Here is a 27152-nt window from a genome sequence, read left to right as displayed (position 1 = left end):
GTAACCTGGTAACAACCAGTACAGCAAAAGGTGGCAACATGACGGCAAAATTAAACAATGGGGCTAAAAGAAAACGTCTGTTTCTAAAGTCTTAAAAGCAGACAATTATACAAAATTAAGAAACTGAAAAAAAAGAAGAAAAAAACAGTTGTCAGTTTGGCAAGCCATTTTTATAAAAATTATTTAGAATTGCATTAAAATCCCACCATTTTTTGGTGGGGCCAATGAAAATTTTGGTAAGGCAAGTAAAAATCTCAACCAATGGCCCGATCGGACCCGTATAAAAATTCTTAGCGTTGAACCCTGATGCTGTAAACACTGTAGCAGCACAGTATTTTTGAGTAGTAAAGCATTGTTCATTCTGGGCTGTACACAGTGCATGCAGCAGTAACTCGATTTGTCTCCACAATTTCAATCAGAAACTGTCAGACCTTTGAAAAGTGTCCACATTAATCAGAGTTGAGCTCAAGTATGTATGGGCTACTATAGAAAGTTGCTTTTTTCCCCATGAAGGCATGTTTAGCACAACAGTTCTGTGTGCTCTCGCTCCTGACAGTAATTGCAGCTCAAGGAGGTCATCAATAATGTATTCAAGATCACTTACACATCATGGAGCAGTCATGGGTTTAAAGAGAGATGCTAAAAAAAAACTACTGTGCAAAAGGTTCAGGGAAAATGAGGTCTTCAAAGAGACCTTGGAAACGGTTTACTGCTGTAAACAATATATATTGTCATTCGAAAAGCTGTGGTCAAGATTCATTCATTTTCTGTTCCGCTTAATCCCTTTATTTATTAGGGGTTGCCACAGCGTAATGAACTGCTAACTTATCCAGCATATGCTTTACGCAGCGCACACCTTTCCAGCTGCAACCCAGCTCTGAGAAACATCCATACACCCTTGCATTCACACACATACACTACGGCCAATTTAGCTTATTCAATTCCCCTATAGCGCATGTCTTTGGACTGTGAGCGAAACCGGAGTACCCGGAGAAAACTCACACCAACACGAGGAGAACATACAAACTCCACACAGATATGCCTGTGGTCCAAATATGACATTGGATTACAGTTACATAAACTGAAGTGTGCAGTAGGTTTGATTATAAGGTGGCATTTGAGCCTTTTTAAACATAAAATCTACATAATAAATGTAAAATTTGTGATAATTTACATTTAGAGTACATTTAGGGTCTCTGTCATGTTCATGTATGAAAGAGAACTGTCACACACACATTGTTTGCTATATGAAATGCAAAAACTTTAAGGCTAAATATCTCAAAATCAAAATCTCAAAGTGACAATGTCTATGTAGCTTAGTATAAATGATTTTATTTTAGCTTGGAGCTGCACAACTGAATGATTTATCGTTTAAATATCACGATTGATTATTTTAGGTCTATTAAACTTTTGACAAATATAATAACGTGGGATACTTGTCATGTAAAATTATGACAAATATTAGTCCTTTGCCTTTTCAACAACATTTGTCTGTGTGTTAAGCCTTCAGATTATCATAGAAATACAGGGGTGACCGTTTAGAGTTTGGATAATTTTTGTAGTGATCAAAATAAATGATTTAAAAGATTATGAAAAACATAGTTATGCCAAATGGCGGCATCAAGAAACTAGTATACTATACATGTACTTGTCAACAATGACTGATTTGTTGAGTCACTTTGAATATACATACAGCTAAAGTCAGAAATATTACCACCCCCCTATCCCCCCCCCCCCCCCCAATTTTTGTTTAAATGAGAGACTTTAACACATTTCTAAACATAATAGTTTTAATAACTAATTTCTAATAACTGATTTATTTTATCTTTTCCATGATGACTAAATAATATTTTACTACATATTTTATATACTAGACACTTTTACACAGCTTAAAGTGACATTTAAAGGCTTAACTAGGTTAATTAGGCTGGTTAGTGTAAATAGGCAAGTTATTGTATAATGACGGTTGGTTCTGTAGACTATCTATAAAATATATAGTTTAAAAGGGCTAATAATTTTGACCTTAAAATGTATAGAAAAAAATTAAAAACTGCTTTTAATCTAGCCGAAATAAAACAAATAAGACTTTCTCCAGAAGAAATTTTTTTTATCAAACATACTGTGAAAATGTCCTTGTTCTGTTAAACATAATTTGGGAAAAAATTAAAACAATAAATAAATTCAAAGGGGGCGCAAATAATTCTGACTTCAACTGTATATACATACAAACATTTTATAAAAAAAAGTGGTTCCACAGAATAATTAAAAAAGGCATACTAATTCATATTTTATTTGTGTATATATATATATATATATATATATATATATATATATATATATATATATATATATATATATATATATATATATATATATATATATATATATATATATATATATAGGCATACCAGGCATACTATTTAATGTTTTGTTATTAAAACTGTATTATTTTAACTAGTTATTAATAGTTTATTTACCTAAATTGTTTTAAAAATCATATTCTGTGCAGTAAAAAGTGCAGTGTTTACTACTTATACTAAAAACATCTGTGCAAATAAATACATTCATCAAATATGCAAGCAAATAAATATCAACACACTAAAAGAATTCGAAATAGCAGGTTTAAGCGGAAGTTGATATGAAGCAATGTTCTTTTTCTGCATATCTCTATGGCAAGCCCTTTTGACATTTAATCATCAGCCCGTACTAGTACTCATTTTTTAGACACTAGTATCTTTTGCATTAAGTACTAGTACTTATTCATTAGATACTAGTGTATATTTAATTGTTACTAGACTTTATTCAGTAGATAGCATCTATTTAATAAACACTAGTACTTATTAATTAGATACGAGTACTTATTTAATAGATACTAGTACTTATTATATAGATACTACAATGTATTTAAAAGATACTAGTGCACATTTATTAGATACTAGTACTTGTCTGAAATGTCACTAGTAAAAATCTTTATTTTAATTGAACTCTACTCTTTCATTTGGATTAGTCATAAGATGAGTAAAAAAGTAGAACTGACTAGTAAAATAAGAATAGTTACTAGTCATTATAAAAGACACTCGTGTCTAATAAATAAATAATAGTACTAACAAATAACTAGTATTTATTAGTTACTAGTATTTAATGAGTTGGCAACAGTATTTATTTAATAAGTACTAGTATTTACTAAATAGATACTAGTATCTACTAAATAAGTACTAGTGACTATTAAATAAATACTATTATCTAATAAGTACAAGTAATGAATAAGCATTAGTATCTAAAACATAAGTATTAGTATCTAATGAATGAGTACTAGTATACATCAAAAAATAACTAGTGTCTAATGAGTATTTTTAAAGAGCACTAATATCTAAAGAACAGGCACTAATATCTAACATTAGTATCACTAGTAAGCACTAGTATCTAATGAATAAGTACTAGTATTTAATGGAAAACTTCCATCCTTATCTTAAAAATAAGTACTAATAACATGAAAATAGATACAGGCTAATGATTAAATGCCAAAACGGCTTGCCATATATCTCCCATGTGCAGAGTGGAGACAATGGGCAATGACAGTTTGATAGTGGTTCAGTGATCTGTACTAAAGCTTTCTGACTCCATGCTTCCACTTTGTGGACAGACAATGAATCACACTCCTAAATCTGATCTCCAATTCCTATTTGGACTGATTTTTCAACCAACTCAGAGGATCTGTTAAATATAACTTTGCCATTAGATAATAATATACCCTTAATTAATGGTATCTCTGGTTTTAAACACATCAAAACATGTATATTCTGTATTCTTGGACCTGAACATGAATATCATGACAGTTAATGTGATGCCGGCCTTCAGATCATTCACTGAATCGGCGATCTAACATAACAATGAACCTCTCCAACACCAATCTTCTCATTTTCCGTACTAATTATGTAAATATGTGGCCTGAGTATCTGAGCTGATGGCATGAAATTACAGACATTTATGTGCATACCTGCTGTCCTATTGCTTTACTAATGGAACTAATTGGCCACTCCTTTAGAATAATTGCAGTGACGAGGGTCAAGTTCTCCACTGGCCTGTTCATTCAAGTATTGTTTTTTAGCATACATTCAGAACAGAGAGCAATTAAGACAACGGTGGAGAGAGGTCCTCACGCTGCCATTCGGGACTAGTGATGGTGAAAGAGACTAGTGATGTTTTACACAAGGCTAAACAAGAGTGGATGGACCTGAAGAAGTGTGACAGCAAATCATTTTAGGGCAGGTAGCAACAGAGATGCATCTTAAAAATTACTTATGATTAATCAAGACAATGTTGCATGGGCGACAGAGTAGCTCAAGGGTTAGCATCATCATCTCATAGCAAGAAGGTCACTGGTTCGAGCTTCGGCTGGGTCAGTTGGCATTTCTGTGTGAAGTCAACATGTTCTCTCCGTGTTTGTGTGGGTTTTTTCCACAGTCAAAGGACATGCGCTATAGGTAAATTGAATAAACTAAATAAGCCTTATGTGTGTAAATAAGTATGTATGGATGTTTCCCAGTACAGGGTTGCAGCTGCAAGGGCATCCGCTGTGCAAAACATATGCTGGATAAGTTAGCGGATCATTTCACTATGACCACCCCTGATGAATGAAGGGACTAAGCCGAAGGAAAATGAATGAAAGAAAGAAAGAATGAATGAATGAATGAATGAAGACAATGTTACTTCCATCTTTGTTTGACCAGTTTAAAAAGATACTTCACCCAAACATGAAAATTCAGCCATCGTTTATTCACTAAAAGTTACTATGGATGTCAATGGCTGCCAGTTTTCATCAAGATGGTCTTAAAAAAAAAACACTCTTCTCACTGAAATCCTGTAGAATTCATCCAAACACGACTTTAAAACTACTATGGTAATATGGTAAATGTAAGCACATATGTACAACCAAGTATGAAATGAATAGCTTAGTAAAGCCTAAAGACATTGCTAAGATGTTTAATGTTTTAAAAGACTTTTGTCAAGTTTTATCCATAAAATGTTCAAATTAAAAGAATCCAGCATTCATCAGCCTTGTAGTATCCCACCAAGAGATTTTGTGCTTAATAAACATCTAACAGACATCTAAACATAGACGACTTGGCTACAGTGAAAGTGAATGAATTCATGTAATATTTTAAGTGTATATGGATTAATAAATATTTTGTTGGTCATGATGAAAATTATTTTGTTTAAAGAATTGTTTTAAGTGCATGATAATAAATAAATCACATAAAAATAAAAAATAAAAAAAATAAATCAAGTAGGCCTCAATTAGGGCTGTCTGTGAAAATCTATTAGGCATCAAGTCCAAAACTAGACTAGTCATTAAAGGTGCTGTAAGTTTTTGACTCTTCAAAAGGATAAAATACCCTAATGTGTGTGCATATATAAACATATCAAGTGAACACTCGTTTATCTGAAAAGCAATGCTGTAGTCAGATATTCTGCTTTAAAAATGTCCATTTTGTCCGTCTTTGTTTTGGTTCTTTTAATCCGCCCACTGCCAATTTAGCCAATGATTTTTCAGTACCCCGGGTTGCCTTGTTAAAAAACCGCATGTTTTTTTCGTACATTGAGAAAGGCTCTCAAAGCATAAGTCTGTGACCAAAATGCGACCTCCGGTAGACAGTAGCAGACTCCGAAATGAGACGCAGATTCAGAGTTCCACATGAGGTTATTAATTAGCAAATAATATAAATATTAGGAATGTAAACATTAGGTGAGTAGGTTACATTGTAACCCTGTGTCGTAACAACACGCTACGTGACGAGATTTGCAGTGATAAGCAATTTGGCTCTTTGCACCAGACGAAACTTGACAGAAATTTAAATACAGCCATTCAAAAGCACAGAATATCCACTCACTCATGAAATGGTAAGCTTTATAATCTATTTAATACATATTAAACCTCTTTAACATTATTAAATGTACATGCTGAATCACTGATTTGTGTTGGCAGTTCTGATATGATTCACAGTTCTAAAGTTTAATTTAAATGGTTTGTTTTATTTTCAAGATCTGAGGTAAACTATCTACTGCGGATTTTTTTAGGTAGTATGGCAATAAATGGCATGTAAAATGGCATTCAAACTCACGTTGTAAGCATTTAACACTGAATAAAGCACATGAGGTGTACCTGAGGTGATCATTGTCATAGTTCTGTAGTTCAGATAAAAAAAAAAAAAGCTGTTTCTATAAATTTGACTTTTAGCATGGTAAGTATTCCTTCTATCGCATGCCGTTGCTTTTATTTAGAAATCGATTTAAATCAGCCTTTAGGCTCGATAGTCAGGCTCGCATTGGTCCTCAATCTGGTAAACTGTGCTTGCGTGTGTTTTGATGAAGGAATGCAATACCTAGGTCAACCACTGAGTGCCAAACTTACATACTGCACCTTTAAATAGACAGATGTATAGTCATTCCTTGCTGTGCATTTGTTGACTTACACTAGCTTTGGGCTATTCTTAGACATCTATTAGATTGTCAGCCTAAATTTCACCTTGTTTAAGCCAAACCGTCATTTTTTAGATGTCTATTAGACTTCTTTTAAATGGAAACAAGGCATGCTGGGATAAAAGATAAAACCGAAGTGTTGCTTTTAATCTGACAAATTTGGAGAACATGTTGTGGAAGATGGTGTTTATTATAAAATTGTTCAAATGTAAGAAAACCTCATACAAAAATGCTCTATAGAGTAATGTTTTCCAACCCTGTTCCTGGAGGCACACAACAGTACATATTTTGGATATCTCTCATAATCTGTCCCAGTAATGTGAGATTTAGGGGTCTCTTCTAATATTCTGATGAGTGTGTTCGATTAAAAAGAGTGAGGACATGTGTAGAGTTTGTGTGGTAGAGCTACACAGGTAGAGCTGCTTACAACTGAGACATAAGTGTTTATCCTGGACCCTTTGATTACATAAAATGGACAGTGCATCCTTTTACTAAAGTACTGCATCACTAAAATCATATATATTTTATGAACGGTCGATGAGAGTGTTACCGAATCCGAGAGGCAAACTTTCTCTACCATAGACTCTGACCACCCTCTATGACTAAGTTATGCCCTGTCATGTAGTCAGAGGCGTCAGATGCCAAGTATACCACTGCAGCTTGGAGGTCTGTCACTTGAGCCAGTCGTCCGGCTGGGATATCTGACAGCCAGCGCTGAACTAGAGGCTCCAGACTCTCTGAATGGATGAGAGGGGTGTCAACAATACCACTGTAGAGAAAAAGACAGAGAGAGAAAGAGAGAGACATGAGAAGAAGGTAGACAGTGTTGTTTCAGGGCCACTTGCTTCAGTTATAGCAGTCACACTGACATAAAGTAAAGTGGGCTCTTCTTCAAGGACTTCAGTGCTGAGCTCTGATGGTGTTTACATTGGTTCATAGTGCTTTTGATGGATGGACTGATAGTTTGATTGACACACTCCAAACTAAACTTCAGAAAGTTCAAATAAAAGCAAACATGACCCTATTTGTGACTTGATCTTGTTGAGAATTTCTGTCTTTGCATTTAGTTTATTGAATTTAATATATTTGCTTAAGCTGAAATTACTTGCCTTTTAAATCTGAACAGAAAACAGAAAATAAGGTATTTTTAAGACGGCCTAAAACCTCTAAATATTAACTAATATTTGTTTTTCCTACTGTAAATTAAATGATTACAGGTGTTTAGATTTCTTCAAAAAAATATTTTCCTTAGTGTTTAACAGAGTTTGGTTACAAAAGTTTGCAACAACTTAAGAAATAGCAAGTAAATGTTAATTTTTGGATGATTATTACCCAAATTAGTCATGCTGATTTTGGTATATTGCTCCTATAATCCAGTCGTATCACAAGTGGTGTTTTAAATATCTAAATATGCTGAGTAAATAATACGAGTTACTGTATTTGGCCATGAAAATTCACTGATATGACTGCAGCATAAATTTTTTGTCATCAAAATTGACGACTTCATCCAAAACTAGTGACAAGATATATCATTGCCCATTTCAGTATGAGATGATTAGTGGTTATTTTAATGTCAGCTCAGCAACAATAAAAAAATAATTATTGGCCAATAAATGTGTTTAATGGTTTGAGGTTTTTGATTGGTGCTTCCCAAATGACATTTGTAAATGATTTTGGATAGAAACCAAGATGTTTCCTTGCAGTTTCCTTATTGCCTGAAGGTTTAAATGAAATCAGTTAACCATTGTGTTTTTGGAATTAGGCTCAGAAAGATTTATATCAAGATTTGTAAATAATCATGACCAAGGTAATATAAACTCACCACTTTATTAGGTACACCTTACAAGTACCGGATTGGACCCCGTTTTGCCTTCAAAACTGCCTTAATCCTTCGTGGCATATATTCAACAAGGTACTGAAAACATTCCTCAAATGTCCATATTGACATGATAGCAACACGCAGTTGCTGCAGATTTGTCGGTTGCACATCCATAATGCAAATCTCCCGTTTTACCACATCCCAGAGGTGTTCTATTAGATTGAGGATCTGGTGACTGTGGAGGACATTTGAGTATAGTGAACTCATTGTCATGTTCAAGAAACCAGTTTGAGATGATTCACGCTTTATGATATGGCACGTTATCCTGCTGGAAGTGGCCATCAGAAGATGGGTACACTGTGGTCATAAAGGGATGGACATACTCAGCAGCAATACTCGGATAGGCTGTGGCATTAACACGATGCTCAATTGGTGCTAATGGGCCCAAAGTGTGCCGAGAAAATTTCCCCCACACCAGCACACCACCTGCCTGAACTGTTGATACAAGGCAGGATGGATCTATTCTTTCATGTTGTTGATGCCAAATTCTGACCCTACTGTCCATAAGTTGCAGCAGAAATCGAGACTCATCAGACCAGGCAACATTTTTCCAATCTTCTATTGTCCAATTTTGGTGTGCCTGTGCGAATTGTAGCCTCAGTTTCCTGTTCTTAGCTGGCAGCAGTGGCACCCAGTGTGGTCTTCTGCTGCTGTAGCCCATCTGCCTCAAGCTTGGACATATTGTGCATTTAGAGATGCTCTTCTGCATACCTCAGTTGTAACGAGTGATTATTTGAGTTACTGTTGCCTTTCTATCAGCTTGAAACAGTCTGGCTATTCTCTTCTGACCTCTGGCATCAGCAAGGCATTTGCACCCACAGAACTGCTGCTGACTGGATATTTCCTCTTTTTCAGACCATTCTCTGTAAATCCTAGAGATGGTTTTGCGTGGGAATCCCAGTAGATCTGCAGTTTCTGAAAAACTCAAGACCAGCCCGTCTGGCACCAACAACCATGCCACGTTCAAAGTCACTTAATTCACCTTTTTTCCCCCATTATGATGCTTGGTTTGAACTGCAGCAGATCGTCTTGACCATGTCTACATGCCTAAATGCATCGAGTTGCTGCCATGTGATTGGCTGATTAGAAATTTGCGCTAACGAGCAGTTGGACAAGTGTACCTAATAAAGTGGTCGGCAGTGTGTATATATATATTAAATATACATGTGTGTGTGTGTCACCAAAAAAATAAATAAATAAGCTTTCAGATGATCCTTAATAGTTTGTTAGGATATGACTAAACTATTTGAAAATGTAAAATCAAATACTGAGAAAATCACATTTAAAATTGAACAAATTAAGAGCTTATCAAAATTAGTTTTTTGATATTTTAAAGGTAGGAAATTTACAAAACATGCTCATGAAATATGATCTTTACACAAATTTCTATGGAGTTTTGGCATCAAAGAAAAATCATTAATTTTGACCCATGCAATGTATTTTTTGGATATTGCCAAAAATATAACCACTGAACATGAAGTCACATCAGTCATTGGCTTCCAAATAAAGACTTACATAATATAATATCATGCATTTCGCTAGATCTGTAGTTTTGTTTTCAAGTTGGTCAAGCAAATTTGCAGTATAGTTTCAGTTCCTGTTCAAGTTGCTAGTGAAAAACTATATCCCTACATCATCCAGCATTATGGACCAAACTAAAGTGAAGCTTTGGTCCCTAACTAAAGGAAATGCACTCCAAATTGGAGCAAACGCATTTCTCAGCGAGATGGTCGCAAGGGAAATAAAGCCTGTCTGTTCACACATTCAATGACAGTCGAAATCCCCAACAGCCTTCTGCACCATTTAAGCCTAGACGGATAGATTCCATTCGACTTGATACCCAATCCGACACTGCCGCTAAATTAGAGCTGCTGAAGAAGCATGTGACACCTTTGGTTAACATATTTAAATCTCAATTATATTTCTCATCACAACTGCTTTATCTGGGAACCCGTCCTGGCAATCAAAGGCTTACTGTTTTCCCTCAGCCAATTTCGTAGATAATGCGGCTTATCACTGTCGCGGCTAAAGTTGCCAATGAAATCAGGCGGCAGTCAACCTCACGCGCTCTAATTGTGGTCCCCCTGCCCGTATGCATATTTACCAACCATCACTTCACACAAATCAGGGGCCCATTGAGAGACCTCGTATACGAGGGAGAGGCGGGGGCTTGATGGAGAGAAAAGAATTGCTTCCTCGCAAATTAAAATTAGAAAACAAGCTGGCACTACACAGAAATGAATAAAGAGCACATGCGAGCGTGTTGCGGATTTGCTGAGGGAACCACGGGGGCTTGGGGATGCTCGGCTTCAAGCGACATGCACACGCTTCCTCTCGCTCTTTTCTTCCTTTCCTCAGAAGAACTGCGCTGACAAATAGATACAAACAAGGCTGCCATTGTTTTGCTGACACTTCTGCTGAAGAGCCTAATTTGAATCCCTAATTGAATATAACAATTAAAGAAACTGTTTGCTCTACTCATCCCTCTAGACGTCATCCAATTAAGCTGGATTGCATTGTTTCACACTGTAATTTAGTAACCGAGTCTCAATTGTGTGTCCCATTGTGGAAAATACTGCATTTTGACCCTGTCAAAACAAATTAAGTTTCCACTTAAATATCAAAACAGTCCTCTCTGCTTAATTGGTGCACTGCATACATGAAGAAAGAAAGGTCTTTCTTTGTTGGCGAAAAAACTTGGCTTTGATTCATGCGTTGCATTTGAAAACATAATACTAGGAAGGACTGGAGCATGAGAGTCATGTAAGATTGCACAAAGTGGGAAATAATCATTTGTGCAGCACTAAAAATGCATTCCAGTGAAATTTCAACTCATTCCAGAAAGTCGACAGTCTATTTTCTTTGAACTTACGGTGAGATGCAATTGACTCGAACGCCTCGGTCGATCCATTCTGTGCCCAGGGTTTGAGTGAGTTTCACTACTCCAGCTTTGGATGTGTTATAGGACAGCTGCTTCTGTGGATGCGGCACTATTGAGAAGGACACAGCACATTTCAAACTTATTAAGAACATTTTTATCAGTTTTTGTCACTTTAACTGCTTCTGACAGAGAAATACCATTAGTTCGATCAAATCCCAAAATTATTTGATGAAAAAGTTAACTGAGGTGATTGTATTTCCCATTTTGGAAAATACACTTTAATTTTGTGTGCCATATGCATCAGACTTGTGAATGATGTTTGAGACTAAGACTACGGTTAATGTGGCTGCACATTATGTACCACCAAATATAAATAAATAAAAGCATTAAGGTCATGTCTGAATTCTCTTCCACTGTGTTAAGGATGGAAAAATAAGCTCTGCGCCCCGGCACATGGTCTAGAAAAAAACAGACCATCTGCAGCAAGGATAAAGAATGAGCCTCCTCCATTCAGCCTCTTTACTTTCACTTTACTTTTACTCCTTCGTGGAGTAAGAAAACTATGTTTTACGCACTCCACTAAAGACATCCATTAGCCTACATATTTAATTTCTATTGTTGATAACTATAATGCACAGTATAGTTATGATCTTATTGCCACATAAGATCGTTATGATAACATAATATGCCTTCAGTGATTTCCTGAAGATAAATACCAAAAAAATAAACACAACTGGAATAACTACAGCAGTCGCGATTGTCTGATTTCATATGAAGCAAGAGATTGCGATTGCATATGATGACGTGTGCAGGTGCTGTAGTGCTGTCCCATTTCTTAGGAGTACATTTTGAAGCCCTTCCCCTTCACACTCTGTTTCAAGGGCCAAGGGGAAGGGGTAGGGGTACAAAAATAGAATTGGGATTGGGCCTAAATGTAATCAGCAATTGCAAAAAGAACTGCATCGATAAACTGAAATAAATTAAATAAGCTAACTTTTAAACACACATTAACTCCATTTCATAGTTCTAATGACCTAAACATGTGATTAATACAAGGCCCGATTACTTCATTCCCCTCATAACTCAGCGAGAGGGTCCTGAACTCCAATGTGACATGAAAACACTTTCATTAGCTTTTGGGACCCCGCAGATGAAGCGATGTAAAATTAATTACTCGGGATGTTCGGTGTGCATCATCTTCAGGAACAAAGGCAAAACGCCATTTGTTTGCCTTGACCATCACAGATGCTCAACGCTGCATGCAATGCAGGGAAAAAGGGGCTCGCTTGATTAATCATCACGAGGGAGGCTCCAAGTTACATGCAACTTTAGTAGTTAACCTCGTCACCCGGTGATCTCACTGCCAAATTGCCGTGGTTGGGAGCGGGATGATAAATACGGCACAGCTGTGCGAAGGCAGCGGCCGGTCCTGTGGAGATGAGTTCGCGCTCTCCGGACCCTCGTTTGTTTTAAAGGAGAAATGCTAACCGGACAATTGTCAGGTTGCACTGGGCCTGTTGTATTGTAAAAAAAAAAAAAAAAAACAGGTCGTTCTTTGCCCACAAATAAGCTTTATGCTTTAAGGTCTGTCTTATCGGCACACAAAAAGGCAAAAAGGCCAACAAGTATTAATCCTAGCAGAAAATGCGGTGAGAGGACAAGCCTTTTTATGCCTCAGAGCACCACTGATGGTTCAAAGAATATTGTATTTAAAGAGCAGTCAGCTTAAAAGGTTAAAGAGGAAAGTGGAACATATCTAAAAATCACATTTAACATCCATCCAGATTCTCATTTCACATGTTTAAAGGAAGGAAATAATACTCTGCTCTGATCTGAGATGTTGCAGGTCAAATTGATGTCATCAGAGCCTGATTTGTTATCTGACAGATATAGTTCACTATTAGGTATGCACGATAACCAGTTTTAAAGTTTACCAGGTTTTGGAAAAACCTGCTGTTCATTCCCATGATAAAGCAGGGAATAAGCCCAAGTAAAGTGAATGAATGACATTCCAAATTTCAAAAATTATATAGGGATGAAGTTTTTTTTTTTTTTTTTTATAAAAAGTACCAAACTGTGCAAAACTTAAATTCAATTCAATTCATGTTTATTTATTCAATGTAGATTGTGTCAAAGCAGCTTAACATAGTTCTAGTAAAGTCCAGATTTCAGAGTTGAAGTTCAGATAAGTTTAAACTTACAGAAAAAAAAATAACTAAACTGCATAATGGAAATATGGTCACAAAATAGGAATATGTGAAAAACTCAATTTGAGACAAATATTAGAAAGAACCCTATAGTTCCAAAATGACAAAATAGCTAATGCTTTCTGTGAGAAACCAAATTACTGAAGGGTTGTTTTCTGGGGGGAAAGTAAGAGTCTAAAACAAGTTAAAAGAAATGCCAGCGAGGTCAGGAAAAATGTTAACCTAAATTAAATAAATTGTGTTTTGGGCGGCACGGTGGCACAGTGCGTAGCTCTGTTGCCTCACAGCAAGAAGGTTGCTGATTTGAGCATCAGCTGGGACAGTTACCATTTCTATATAAAGTTTGCACGTTCTCCCCGTGTTTGCGTAAGTTCTCCACCTGCTCCAGTTTCCCCCACAGTCCAAAAACATGAGCTATACGTAAATTGGGTAAGCTAAATTGTCCGTAGTGTATGTGCTGGAATGAGAATGTGTGGGTGTTTCCCAGTAATGGGTTGCAGCTGGAAGGGCATCCGGCAACCCCAGATTAATAAAGAGACTAAACCAAAAAGAAAACAAATGAATGAATGAATGTTTTGAATGTCAAATAACAATTTAGGATTTTTATTTATTTATTTTTTAATCTTTACTTTTGAATGTTTTCTGAATGTTTATTTTGAATGAATATATTTGTATTTTCAAAATGAGATAAAAAAAATAAATATAAATCCAAGCATTATAATTGTAATCAGTGCATTCATTCATTTGTTCATTTATTCACTTCAGTTTGTGCTCCAAATAGCTAAAAAAAATCATAAGGATTCAAAACTACATGAGAATAAATAATAAAATAAAATAAAATATATACAATTTTAAATCTCAGATATTTGCTTAGCCATTTCGTTTAGGCATCATGTTTAAATGCATGACGCCCCCTATCTTCCACATTAGGTCAAACACCTCTCTCATCCATAGGCCGAAAAAAAAGCAAAACACTAAATATTTTCTGAGAGACTCTTAAAAATGCCATCCACACTCAACTGAATGTACAATATAAAGAGAGAGGGGAAAACACTGTGCTATTCAGCAGATGGACAGAGGCAGTGTCATTGTGCATTTTAATTGGACTTTCAAGATGTATCCCCCTACTCTGCTACAACAGCCCCCGTCTGATTACACATTATGACAATATTATAACAGATGTCCAGGCCAATAAAGAAAATTCCTAAAGGACTGTATGTAATGTGAGTAATTGATCACTTTTTTTTTTGCATTGCCCTCTACTACCCCTGCTTCATCACGCTCTCTCCACTGTTACAGATTGCACCCACAGTTGGGACGAGCGTCCATATGGTACACAAGTTTATTGGCTACTCGACTACACAGTTGATGGAGTGCTGCTGTTGCACAGTAAGGGACCTGTTGGAGGAATTGTGTTACGCTGAATCGCAAATAATGCCCCTTTTACAGCATGCTGAATTAAAAAAACACACTGGTGCTCCCAGGACCTGCGTAACACTCCAGGAAGTCACTTTACTCAAGCTGCAATTTACAGGCTTCAGCAATGCTTTTATGCTCAAAATGATGCAAAAACAGAACTGTGAGAGGCTATATGGTGAACTGGGTTTTGATTGAACAAACAATAAAAAGGTCAGTGAATTTTTGATGAATAGTACAGATCATGTAGATAGTTTGAGCACAGTTGATATATACGAGCTGTAAAGAGGTAATACTAATAATTTTTTTAATCTGATTTCAGTAGTTTTAGTGTGAAATTCTGAAGAAAAGGGGGCCTCTTTAAAAGAGTGAAATATTTAAGGGGCAGCAAAACTTATCAAGTAGTTAGCAAACTTGTATTATTATTACTAATGGAAAAGAATATGTAATTATTTTATTAAATATACACTTGATTTGTTTTTCATTAAAATGCTAATTAAAATTATATAGAGAGGTATGAACACAACTAAAAGACCACTTGACAATTTTAGTTGCTCTTAACAATTTATAGTTATGTGTTTGAGTAAAACATAACTTCTTGTTTTATCCACTTGTTAGGTCGTGATGTATGGAATACTGTTATAATATGAAATAAATGAAAATATTCATTTATGATCACTTTTCAGTCATATCACATATTAAAGTGAATTTTATATGAAATCATGGTGTACACTACAGTCTCTGGACTTGCTGCATCACAGACATCAATATTTTAACAATTTATCAAAAAAAATAATCACTTTCTGGCCATCTGATATTAGGCATGGGTATATATATTGCGATCAAGATTTTCAAAAGTATTACAGCGCTTTGTAAAGGTTTATTACATTTGTTAAATCTCCCAATACAGTTTGATAGAGGGCTTGGACACGGAAGCCGCTTAGCACTAAGTCACACTTAACAAGCGGATTCTCAACCCAGTCTTATTCTGAAAACAAAGCCCTATAAGCATTTCTGGAGAGTGCCAAATACGTCCCAGCTGGTATGTTTTTTCGCAGTTTTTTGTTTTTCGGGAATTCATCAGAGGCTTCTGTGTACGCTTTTTCAGATCTCAAATTTCCCTCATGAGTGCCACCAGAGGCCGCTGTCGACCGACTGACTGAGTGAGTGATCCACTGACCCAACCAGTTGTTTTTTTGTGTGGCTAGATTATTTTATTTACTTGGTTGGTTTTATTGATTGTTTTAAACTTACTATTAATACTCCAATATTCTTTTAATTTTCCAGGCCTACTGAACTGCCATGTGTGTAAATGTACACCTGTAAGCCCTATTTGTGTATGTGAGCTAAACTGTACCTTCTTGATTGTTTAATAGTTTTTTGTCATTTATTTAACTGTTGTTGTCATTGTATCATCATTATTTTGCAAAGATGTTTTTTAAAGCAAAAACATAATAAACACACACACACACATATATATCTCTATCTATCTATCTATCTATCTATCTATCTATCTATCTATCTATCTATCTATCTATCTATCTATCTATCTATCTATCTATCTATCTATACACACACACACACACACACACACACACACACACACACAAAAAAAGCACCGATTGACCCGCCCACCCACTTCTCTAAACCCAACAGAAAGTTTTTCTAAAAAATCCATTAAAAAAAAGCCCAGATTTTTACCACATTTTTCTGATTTTACCACATTCTCTGCGTTATTTACTTTATTTTTTTAGGCTTCTGTTTTTGTCTTACCCGTTTTCTGATACCGTTATTTGCCAGACTCGAACCCCATCATCACAATCAACTCCTCTCTATTTCTCAAGTCCACCAACATACGTGACAAGCTACGGGACAAACTGGTAACAGTCAGAATGCGGTACATTTGGAGTAAACAATCAGCCGGTTAGCACGAAAAGGAACAGCGTCATACCGCCCCGGAGTGAACGTTTAAAGACGAAATGCACCCATACTGCACATACTTTTGGCTACATAATTCACAACCTCCAGAAATGTATATTGGACTACATTTTCAGAATGAACCTATATTGCTTATTCTGAAAACTGCTGATTTTTTCCAATTTTCAAAAGAAAAAGGTTGTTTTGTAAAGCATTATTTGCCAAAAAATAACAAAAAGGTGTTTTATTTTCAAATATGTTTTATTAATATTTAGCTAATAACTAATTATACATGTTTAGATAATAAAAATTGGAGTTAAAGTAAACTGTCATAATTATGTTAATACATTTGTATTTATTTATTTTAACTTAAACCCTTTGTACGTTTTGATATTTTCTCAAAAGCATATGAAACCAACATAAAAATGAAACATGGGTAAAATAATAAGGTATGCCATTAAGTTATCAAAATGATTGTTCTCATAATTATAGAGGCATATGCGTCAATAATGTATAGTCAAGTTTTCTTTATTTCTCTTGCTTGATGCTCTCTTTTCCAAAAAAAAGGCGCTCCCATACGCTTGATGAGCGTATTAAATTCAGAGGGAAGAGACGGTGTAATATCTCAGCTTATGGCGGCATAAAAATCATCACTCACCTATTAAACTGGCCATGGAAGCTGTGTTGATTATCTTGCCGTATCCTTGCTTCAGCATGACACGACCGGCCGCCTGAGGCAGTAATTTGAGGGGAGAGAAGAGACAAATGTGCTTTCAGAGGAGCGTCACAGTATTGACACCTTCACTAATCAGACTTCCACGTCTACAGTCTTACAGGGAGAGAAATAACACTCCCTGGATGAGCGGAGCGACAAAAAGTGTCAAAATCTCTGGGCTTTCGTTTTAATGCATCTCCATCACCTCTCGGTTTGGTGTAAAACAGCTTACTCTGATTTATCTGCTGCCTGGCAGGATTTAATGTCTTCTAATGCTGTAGGTATGAAATCACTTTCCTTTACACCTCTTGGTTCCCATATCAAAGCTTTTATTCCGTCTTCTGGGGAAATGTCAGAAACTAATGGAAAAGTTGCTGCTAATAGTGTCACAATTTGAGAATTTCCAACTTCGATACAATACTTTGTACACTATTTTTTTTTTACATATTACAGGAAAAGATAGCCAAAATATTTTAAATATCAAGCGTTTTTACTTGCCCTGCCAAAATTTTCACTGGCCCAACTAAGAAAAAATAATAATAATAATAAAAGGAGATTTAAAAAATACTTAAATAGAAATATTTGTTGTTTTGAAGCATTCTAGTGCATTTTTACAAAATTTCATATTTCCAATTTAAGTATCAAAGAATATAATTTATATACATTTAAAACTAGGGCTGCACAACATATCAAAATATCTTCATCAGGATAATGGTATATGCAATATTCATATTGCAGAGAAGAGTGACAAATTATTTTCATTCCTTTATTATTCATTTATTCTTGGCTTAGTCTCTTATTTATCAGCGGTCGCCACAGCAGAATGAACTGCCAATAATTCCATCATATGTTTAATACAGTGGATGCCCTCCCAGCCACAACATAGTACTGGGAAACACCCATATACTCTCTCATTCACACACTACAGGTAATTTAGTTCAACAAATTCACTTATAGTGCACGTCTTTAAACCAGAGCACCTGGAGGAGACCCACGCAAACACAAGGAGAACATGGTAACACCACACAGAAACAAGAACTGGCCCAGGCGGGACTCGAACCAGTGACCCTCTTGCTGTTAGGCGACACTGCTAAGTAACCGTGCCACCACAATTGTTTTTGTGTGTTAATTTTGTGTGCAGAGCTTTTGTGTTATGTGCATAGATTGCATATCCAAGTTTGACAAATCAAATGGGGCATAACTACCTTTATACCCGCTTCCAAGTAGGTGCTGTTCTGCTATTGGCTAGAGGGGCTCAAGAGTGAACATCAAGCCTCGGAGCAGAGCTCACTCATAGGGTTTTAAAGTTGAAAGATTTGCACTTTGATAAAGCTAATAGCTAATAAAAATATCCTTTAGAGCGTCACGGTGACACAGTGGGTAGCACAATCGCCTCACAGCAAGAAGGTCGCTGGTTCGAGTCTCAGCTAGGACAGTTAAAATTTCTGTGTGGAGTTTGCATGTTCTCCCTGTGTTTACGTTGGTTTTCTCTGGGTGCTCCGGTTTCCCACACAGTCCAAAGACATGCGGTACAGGTGAATTGGGTAGGCTAAATTGTCTGTAGAGTATGAGTGTGAATGAGAGTGTATGGGTGTGTCCCAGTGATGGGTTGCAACTGTATAAAACATGGATAAGTTGGCGGTTCATTCCGCTGTGGGGACCCCAGATTAATAAAAGGACTAAGCCGAAAATGAAAGAATGAATAAATGAAAACAGCATTTTTCTGGGAACATTTTTTATATAGTTAATAAAATATCATTTCTCAGGGAAAATGTTATATAGCTGGCAAAATTTTTAATTGCCATACTCAACAACCATATTCCATATCTTCCGAAAAACATGCAGCCCTTTTTGAAATATCCCTGAAGACAAGTGAACAGTCAGTAATGAATAATTAAATTACAGTCAATAGCGCCAATAAAGATAGCAGACATCAACTCTGTCGGGACAGACTAGACTGAGGTGGGCCATAACACCAAAACAAAAAGCTTCAACCTGTCTGAATGAAAGTTGGGTGGGAAATATTGATTCTTCTGACAGCACTACTTGCTCATATGCAAAAGCAATTTGAATCTGGAAAAAAGGTTTGAAACAAAATGTTACATACTGCATACAACAAAAATGAACAGTGATCAATGGCTGTCAGATTCACTGGATGTTTAGCTTAAGTTTATATTGTACTAAAACGACATGATTTCTGAGGATTTAAACCTATGTCTTTTCAAAAAAACTGCACCAATAGTTTACTATTTGGCCAAGACTAAACTTATCTACATGTCCTCTTCAAATGTTCATGCCTAAATTTAATTTAGCTTGAAATAAAAACAAATAAAACCTATGGATGTACCTGGCAGCACATGAAAGTGCCTCTGAGGTTCACGTTAAAGGTTTGGTCCCATTCTTCTAGACTGGTCTCCTCACTTGCTGAGTTTTTGTTGATGCCAGCATTGTTACAAGCAATGTGAAGTGTGCCCCATTTCGTAACGATGCCGTCAATCATCTTCTGGACGTCGTCTGGTTTGCTAATGTCTGCCACTACAGCCATGCTTGAAATGCCTGGACAACACACACATGAACACAAACAGCAATGTATCATATATTAACACATTCATGTGTGTCTTGTCCCAGTTTTAAGCACTCACTAATCATAAGTGATATCATAAGTCAAAAAGTGAAAATCAGTCTAAACAAGATGAGAAGGATGAGTGCAGTTTGATACTGTGGTGCAAGGACACCATCTGCTGGTCAAATTTGGCAGTGCATGAACTATAAACAAGATGAACCATAAAAAAAATATTAAGCATTGAGTTAAACTTATTATAAAGCACTCATTTTCAAATACACATCTATTTCTATGATTTCTGGTATGACCCCTTAAATAAGTGTTGTTACTGTACTATTACAATATTAACATTTTAATTAGCATTGTCTTTTTTTTTAGCCTCCGGGTGCTTTGGTTTCCCCCACAAATCCAAAGACATGCAGTATATGCAAATTGGGTAGGCTAAATTGTCCGTAGTGTATGTGTGTGAATGAGTGTGTATGGATGTTTCCCAGTGATGGGTTGCAGCAGGAAGAGCATTCGCTGTGTAAAACATATATAATTTGGCGGTTCATTCCGCTGTGGTGACCCCTGATGAATAAAAAGATTAAACCAAAAAGAAAATGAATGAATTTTTTTTTTAAGTTTTAGAAACGGATATTTTTATTTACATTTAATATAATATAATTAGAAAAAAATGAATGAAGCTATATTTAATGTCCTTGTTTAATGTTTTTAACATTAGCATCTCCTTTCAGTTACCTTACTATTATTTATACCATTAATTTACTGTTTTATTGTAATTGTTTATATTATTGTATGATATTGTTTTGTTTTAGTTTGTTTCTAAAGTTGTGATTTCTCAAATATTTTTATACACTTCTTTTGCCTTGTGTTTAATTTCCTTCTTCAGCTTTACAAATTTTAGTCTATTTTCAGTCTTCAGATTTTAACAAGACTCATATTAGTAACATAATTATCGGTTACTGCAAGTAAAAGACACGCATAGTTGAAGTAATTGAAAATGTTTGTAAACATTTAATGATGTCTATTTGATGTATTTATATGTAACATTATATATTTACATAAGAAGTGGTAGCACGTTGTAGGTTATCTAAAATAAAGGCACGAAAGAGAAATTCTCATGTTTTATGTCATTATAATGCTCTTTTAAATTACATACATTTAAATGAGATTTTGCTGCATTCAGGTGCTACAAACTATACCCATTACAACTCCAATGAACCAGTAGGATCGCCCAGGGTCCTAGGCAGACCCAATTGTCAGGGGGGACTCGGTGTCACATGACACCGGCAGCTGGCTCTCTGCTACTCTCAAATGGTCACCAACTGAAGCTAAGCAGGACAGTACCTGGATGGAAGATCACATGGGAAAGCTTGGTTGCTGCTGGAAGTGGTGTTAGTGAGACCAGCAGGAGGCGCTCAACCTGCAGTCTGTGCGAGTACTAATGCCCCAGTATATTGATGGGGACTCTATACAGCTCAGTGAGCGCTGTCTTTCGGATGACAGGTTAAACCGATGTCCCGACTCTCTGTGGTCCTTAAAAATCTCAGGATGTCTTTCGAAAAAGAGTAGGGGTTTAACCCTGGCATTCTGGCCAAATTTGCCGACTGTCCTCTGCCCATAATGGCCACCTAACAATCTCAGTATCATAATTGGCTTCATCACCCTGTTTCCTCTCCACCAATCAGCTGGTGTGTGGTGTGCGGTGTGGCGCAATATGGCTGCCGTCCCATCATCCAGGTGGATGCTGCACACTGGTGGTTGATGAGGAGATCATCCACCCCCAAAAATGTTTTTGTCTTTAATGTCTTTAAATGTCTTTAAGTGTCCGGAAAAGCACAATATAAATGTAAGGAATTATTATTATTAAGAAATTATTTAGTTTGTGAAATTTGTGTTTTATATATACTGAATTAACAAAAACAATTATTAATCATTTCATTTCTTTTAGTTTTAAGTTAACAATCATACGACTGTCTGAAATACAAAACCATGAAAGGATCACTTACCTTTTAAAGTCAGTTCATGCGCCACATCCTCAGCCTTTCCTCTGTCCATGTCTACGATGGCGACTTTGGCTCCAGCCTCTCCGAGAGCATGTGCGAAAGCCCTGCCAATGCCCTGACCGGCCCCGGTAACATAGGCCACTTTCCCATCCAAACGTAACCTGTCCAGAACTGGCTTTCCTTGGACTCCTCTAAACACCTCATCATAGGTTACTGTACCACTCTGCAAACCATAGTTTATCATCACCGCACTGATCAACTCACTCACTTGTGACATTAAAGGCTGATTTATACTTCTGCATCAATCGCACGCATATGCTACGGTGCAGCTTAAGCCCTCACCATAATCATCGGCATCGCAGACATGCACCTCTCAACAAAATCTAATTACATGTCGCACCGACGCGTAGCGCATCTGTGATTGGTCGGCTTGATAGCACTGATGAGTGTGGGCGGGACCAAGAGCTAGTAGAGGGGGGGTTAGTAGAGAGGGGGTGGCATTTATTTTTTTGTAATTGTTTTTTTCTCCTGTTCATGTTCGTAAGGGAGTGAGGGTCTTTTGTAGTGGTGGGCAAAGCAAGTCCCTGAAAGAGTTGAAGCAAATGTGTCAAAGCTTGAAACTTTTCGAAACCCATTTCTACAATAACATCAACTAGTAAGTTTTTTATGTATTGCTCATGAACGGCTTTAGCAAAGAACGAGTTAAGCAAATTAAGGTATTAAACCCATTGTTGTAGAGTTGAGGTTTCAAGTGATTTAGTGAAGCAGTGAGATCCAGGGTGATGCAGTTATAGACATTCATTTTTAAATACTTGGTCTGACAACCTAATGAACACTTTGTGAATAAATACATCCTGTTTTGGTCATTAAAAAATTACATTATTAAAATACATCATCATAAATAGTCATAATTTCAGAGTCAGGATTCGAATGGTCCATTAGGCTACATATGACCCTGTCAGAAAACAGATTCACCAGCTCTTGAAATGCTTCTGAAATGACGTCAGATGACGCGAGTCCACGTGACCTGGTGTTTCAAAACCCTTTAGTCACATGACCTGGGTGTTTCGGATCATGCTTTGGTGCAGGGTTTCAAAACACTTGCACTTCAGGATCTCAACACTCTGTCAAAACGTCAGTTTCACGTTAGTTTTTAATGCGCTTTTCTTTCCTTGATAAGATTATTTAGTTCTTTCCTTTCTATCAGTTAGAGAACTTTTAGTTTGTTGCTTTGGCATGAACTCTCTCTTTAATCTTTCTTGAAACGCTCCCTAATCGAAATCAACATTCAGAACCTATAATCGATCTAATTTTTCCAGATCAATTTTTTCAATTACTTTCCCTACCATGTGTGGAGTCATGAATATTTTATACTTTTATACTTATTAAGATTTATACGTATTTTATTATATTATATTATACTGATGGGGCTAGGCAGTGGCGCAGTAGGTAGTGCTGTCGCCTCATAGCAAAAAGGTCGCTGGTTCGAACCTCGGCTCAGTTGGCGTTTCTGTGTGGAGTTTGCATGTTCTCCCTGCCTTCGTGTGGGTTTCCTCCGGGTGCTGCCTTCGTGTGGGTTTCCTCCGGGTGCTCCGGTTTCGCCCACAGTCCAAAGACATGCGGTACAGGTGAATTGGGTAGGCTAAATTGCCTGTAGTGTATAAGTGTGTGTATGAATGTGTGTTTGTGGATGATACCCAGAGATGGGTTGCGGCTGGAAGGGCATGCGCTGCGTGAAAGACTTGCTGGATAAGTTGGCGGTTCATTCCGCTGTGGTGACCCCGGATTAATAAAGGGACTAAGCCGACAAGAAAATGAATGAATTAATTATACTGATATTATACTTCTGCCAAGCGCATGGTACAGTGCAGCCTCCGCATAACCGCACACCTCTCAAAAAATGTAACTACACATCACAATGACACACAGCGCAAGCTTTGTGATTGGTTGGTTGAGTAGCGATGACAACGCAACACGGAGAGTGGCATTTTAGCCAGTGTGTGTTTTAATTTTAGTTGTTCAGCATTGATGTTCAATAAATATACAAAGATAGTACACAGTGTGTGTTTCCTTCAGTTATTTTGAAAATCAAATAATGCTTCCTTCATTTGAAAATCTCTCTCTTGTAATAAGTATATTTACTGTACAAAACCTGTCAGTGAACTATGAGGGCAAAAACATAAAATAAATAAATAAAATAATCGTTCATTAATCAAAATCAAGTAAAAATATTCAATTTATCGAGATTTTGATTTTAGGCCTAATCGCCCAGCCCTATTTTCCACTGTGAGTTTTCCTCTTTAGCTAAATTTTCTTTCATTTAGTCTTTTGGAGGTTGCTCATGGGATCTCATTGCTGATACACACACACAAACTCCACTAACCTTCTGTTGCGTACCTGTGTTCCCCTAGACAGAATTAAGGGATCATAACATTCCTCTTATAGTAATATTATAAGACTTTTGGGGGCTAAATCATCTAGTTTTGATTTTTGTTTCATTAATCTGAGCAGTTCAAGACTAGTATATTCAAGTTTGCCATCTGAACACACACACACACAAAAAAGACTTGATTCAACAAAGGTAAAGTATAATGTATCGTCACCTGTGAGTTTGGCTGAGGTGTATAGGGCACTCTTCGTATTATAGTGAGTCCATCTCTCAGAGGGATGATGACCTATAAAACGAAATACACCCATGATCAACACAGAACTGAAATTCAGATTGTAAAATATTCATTTTGTTGCATTGAGAAAACAGGTTTCTCACCTGCTCTACCCGAGGATCAGCTGTGACAAACTGATTAAAATCCCGCAATGCTTTTCCCATTTCATCCACAGAGTCCTTGAGGTAAACTCTGCCTTTAAACAGTGTGTTGTCGACACATATAACACCATCGATCCGCAGAAGGTTATGGTCCAGGAGGAACTTATAATAGTTGATGTAGTTCTGCTTGTCCGCGTCAATAAATACCATGTCAAACTGCTCTCCTGTGGCAGCCAATTCCTACAAAACAGTAAATCTGTTTTTTAACAAATAAATCAATATCAGGGGGAAAAAGTGGAAGATGTTCTCACCTTCAGGGTATCCATAGCAGGCCCAGTCTTCACAGTTATCTTTTTCCCATGAGGAGATTTATCAAATATAGGCTGTGCAAAGTCTTTGAGGTAAGGCTCAAGCTCACAGGCGATAAGCTGGCCATTTTCTGGTAAGGCCTCCGCCATTGACAAGGCCCCATACCCTGTGAACATTCCTATCTCTAAGACCCTCTTTGCTTTGCTCATATGCACCAGCATCTTCAATACTTGACCTATGGAATAAAAATAAATGGTCTTAAAGTTCAGTTTGCACACACACAATAAGCTATCATTCACATTTTTAGGAATCTGTAGAAAAAGTCACCTAGAATGTATTACTTTTATTTAAAATACTTTGAAATAAAATTTATTTATGTGATGTCAAAAGGGAATTTTCAATGATTAGGGTCGAATGTTGCTTTAGAAATCATTCTACACTGTAAACAATACTGGGTTCAACAAAGTTGCTTCATGTTGTCTTAACCCAAATCAATTAAGTTAACAATTGTTTTAACAAATTTAAAGGTGCAGTATGTAAGTTTGACACCAAGTGGTTGAACTAGGTATTGCATTCCTGGATCAAAACAAACGCAAGCGCAAGTTGCCAGATTGAGGACCAACAGAAGCTATCGAGCCTAAATGTGGATTTAAATGAGGTTCAAAATAAAATGTTTTAACTAAAAGCAACAACACATGATAGAAGGAATATTTTTATATATTAAAAGGAGTTTTTGGTCCAACCAACACCTCGAATTGAAATATTAGTACGGCTTCTCTTTCTTGAAGCTGAGCAACAGAAAAGTGACAATGATCACCTCAGGTACACATCAGGTGCTTTATTTAGTACTAAATGCTAATAATGTGAGTTTGCGTGCTATTTTACATGACATTTATTGCTGTATACTAAAAGCAGCAGCAGCAGATAGTTCACCTCAGACTTTGAAAATAAAATAAACCAATTTAAATTGAACTTTAGACTCAAAACCAACAAATAATGATTCAGCATGTGCATTTATTGTTAAAGAGGGTTAATATGTATAAAAAGCTTACCATTTTGTGAGTGAATGCATATTCTGTGCTTCTGAATGCCTGGATTTGCATTTCTGATGTGTTTCGTTGAGTCTAAACAGCCAAATTGCTTATCACTGCAAATCTCATCATGTAGCATGTCATTAGGAAACAGGGTTAGAATGTAACCTGCTCTCCTAATGTTTACGCTCGTTATATTTAAATTATTTGCTAATTAATAACCTCATGTGAAACTCTGAATCAGCATTTCATTTCAGAGTCTGCTACTGTCCACCGGAGGTCACATTTAAGTTACGGGCGCATGCTTTGAGAGACTTTATGAATGAATTAATAAAATACGCGGTTTTCCAACAAGGCAACAAGGAGTGCTGAAATATAATTATCTAAACTGGCAGTGGACACATTTTCAAAGCAGAATATCTGACTTTAGCATTGCTTTTCAGAACATATCATGGTATTTTTTGCTTAAGAAGACTCAAAACTTTATAGCACCTTTAGCTGGACAAAAAATTGTAAAACTTAAAACAATTAATTTGTCCCAAAAAAAAAAAAACTCACAAATTGTGTTGTTTTAGCTCATTTTAAATAAGTAGTTTGAATGAGCAGTAAAAATCTTTTTTTTTAGCGTAACATGCCGATTTAGCACTGAAGAAACATGGAGTATTTTGAACGCAGTTGTGCATGTTGCAGTGCGCAGTTGAACATGGGGTTTTTGCTGGTGAACATTTTTTTTTTTTTGTGGAAATAGGTGATGCAGTTTTATAATACTAATTTTCTGTAATATGATAAATGGTCTTAATGTCATTTTTGATCCTTTTTATACATTATTACAAAGCTAAAGTATTATTTTCTTTTAACAAACATCTTGCAGATCCCATCATGGTAGCTTAAAACTTCTTTGTTGAGAGATTGTGTGCACCCATGAAAACATCATGCATCAATACTCAAAACTATTACAGTACTGAGTAGGTTTTGCAATTA

The 27152-nt window shown here is 36.4% G+C and overlaps 1 protein-coding gene and 1 long non-coding RNA gene across 2 annotated transcripts in view; one reads left to right on the top strand and one right to left on the bottom strand.

Annotated features, from left to right (window-relative positions):
* LOC147836457 (uncharacterized) lies at positions 1–6952 on the top strand. Its single transcript, XR_015494054.1, has 2 exons — positions 1–983; positions 4471–6952. It is a non-coding gene; the product is annotated as an uncharacterized LOC147836457 (long non-coding RNA).
* zgc:113054 overlaps positions 6656–27152 on the bottom strand; it is a 25168-nt gene continuing 4671 nt past the window's right edge. Inside the window, 8 exon segments of the mRNA NM_001013450.1 lie at positions 6656–7249; positions 11232–11349; positions 17439–17511; positions 19843–20051; positions 22071–22290; positions 24671–24742; positions 24835–25071; positions 25143–25375. Of these exon segments, the coding sequence (NP_001013468.1) occupies positions 7054–7249; positions 11232–11349; positions 17439–17511; positions 19843–20051; positions 22071–22290; positions 24671–24742; positions 24835–25071; positions 25143–25375 (1358 nt within the window). The 3' untranslated portion in view covers positions 6656–7053.

Source organism: Danio rerio, chromosome 6 (genome assembly GCF_052040795.2).
Source record: "Danio rerio strain M-AB ecotype USA chromosome 6, GRCz13ab, whole genome shotgun sequence".
NCBI classification, from domain to species: Eukaryota; Metazoa; Chordata; class Actinopteri; order Cypriniformes; family Danionidae; genus Danio; species Danio rerio.
Note: the sequence above shows the minus strand (reverse complement) of the source record. Positions and strands in the feature narration are given on the sequence as shown.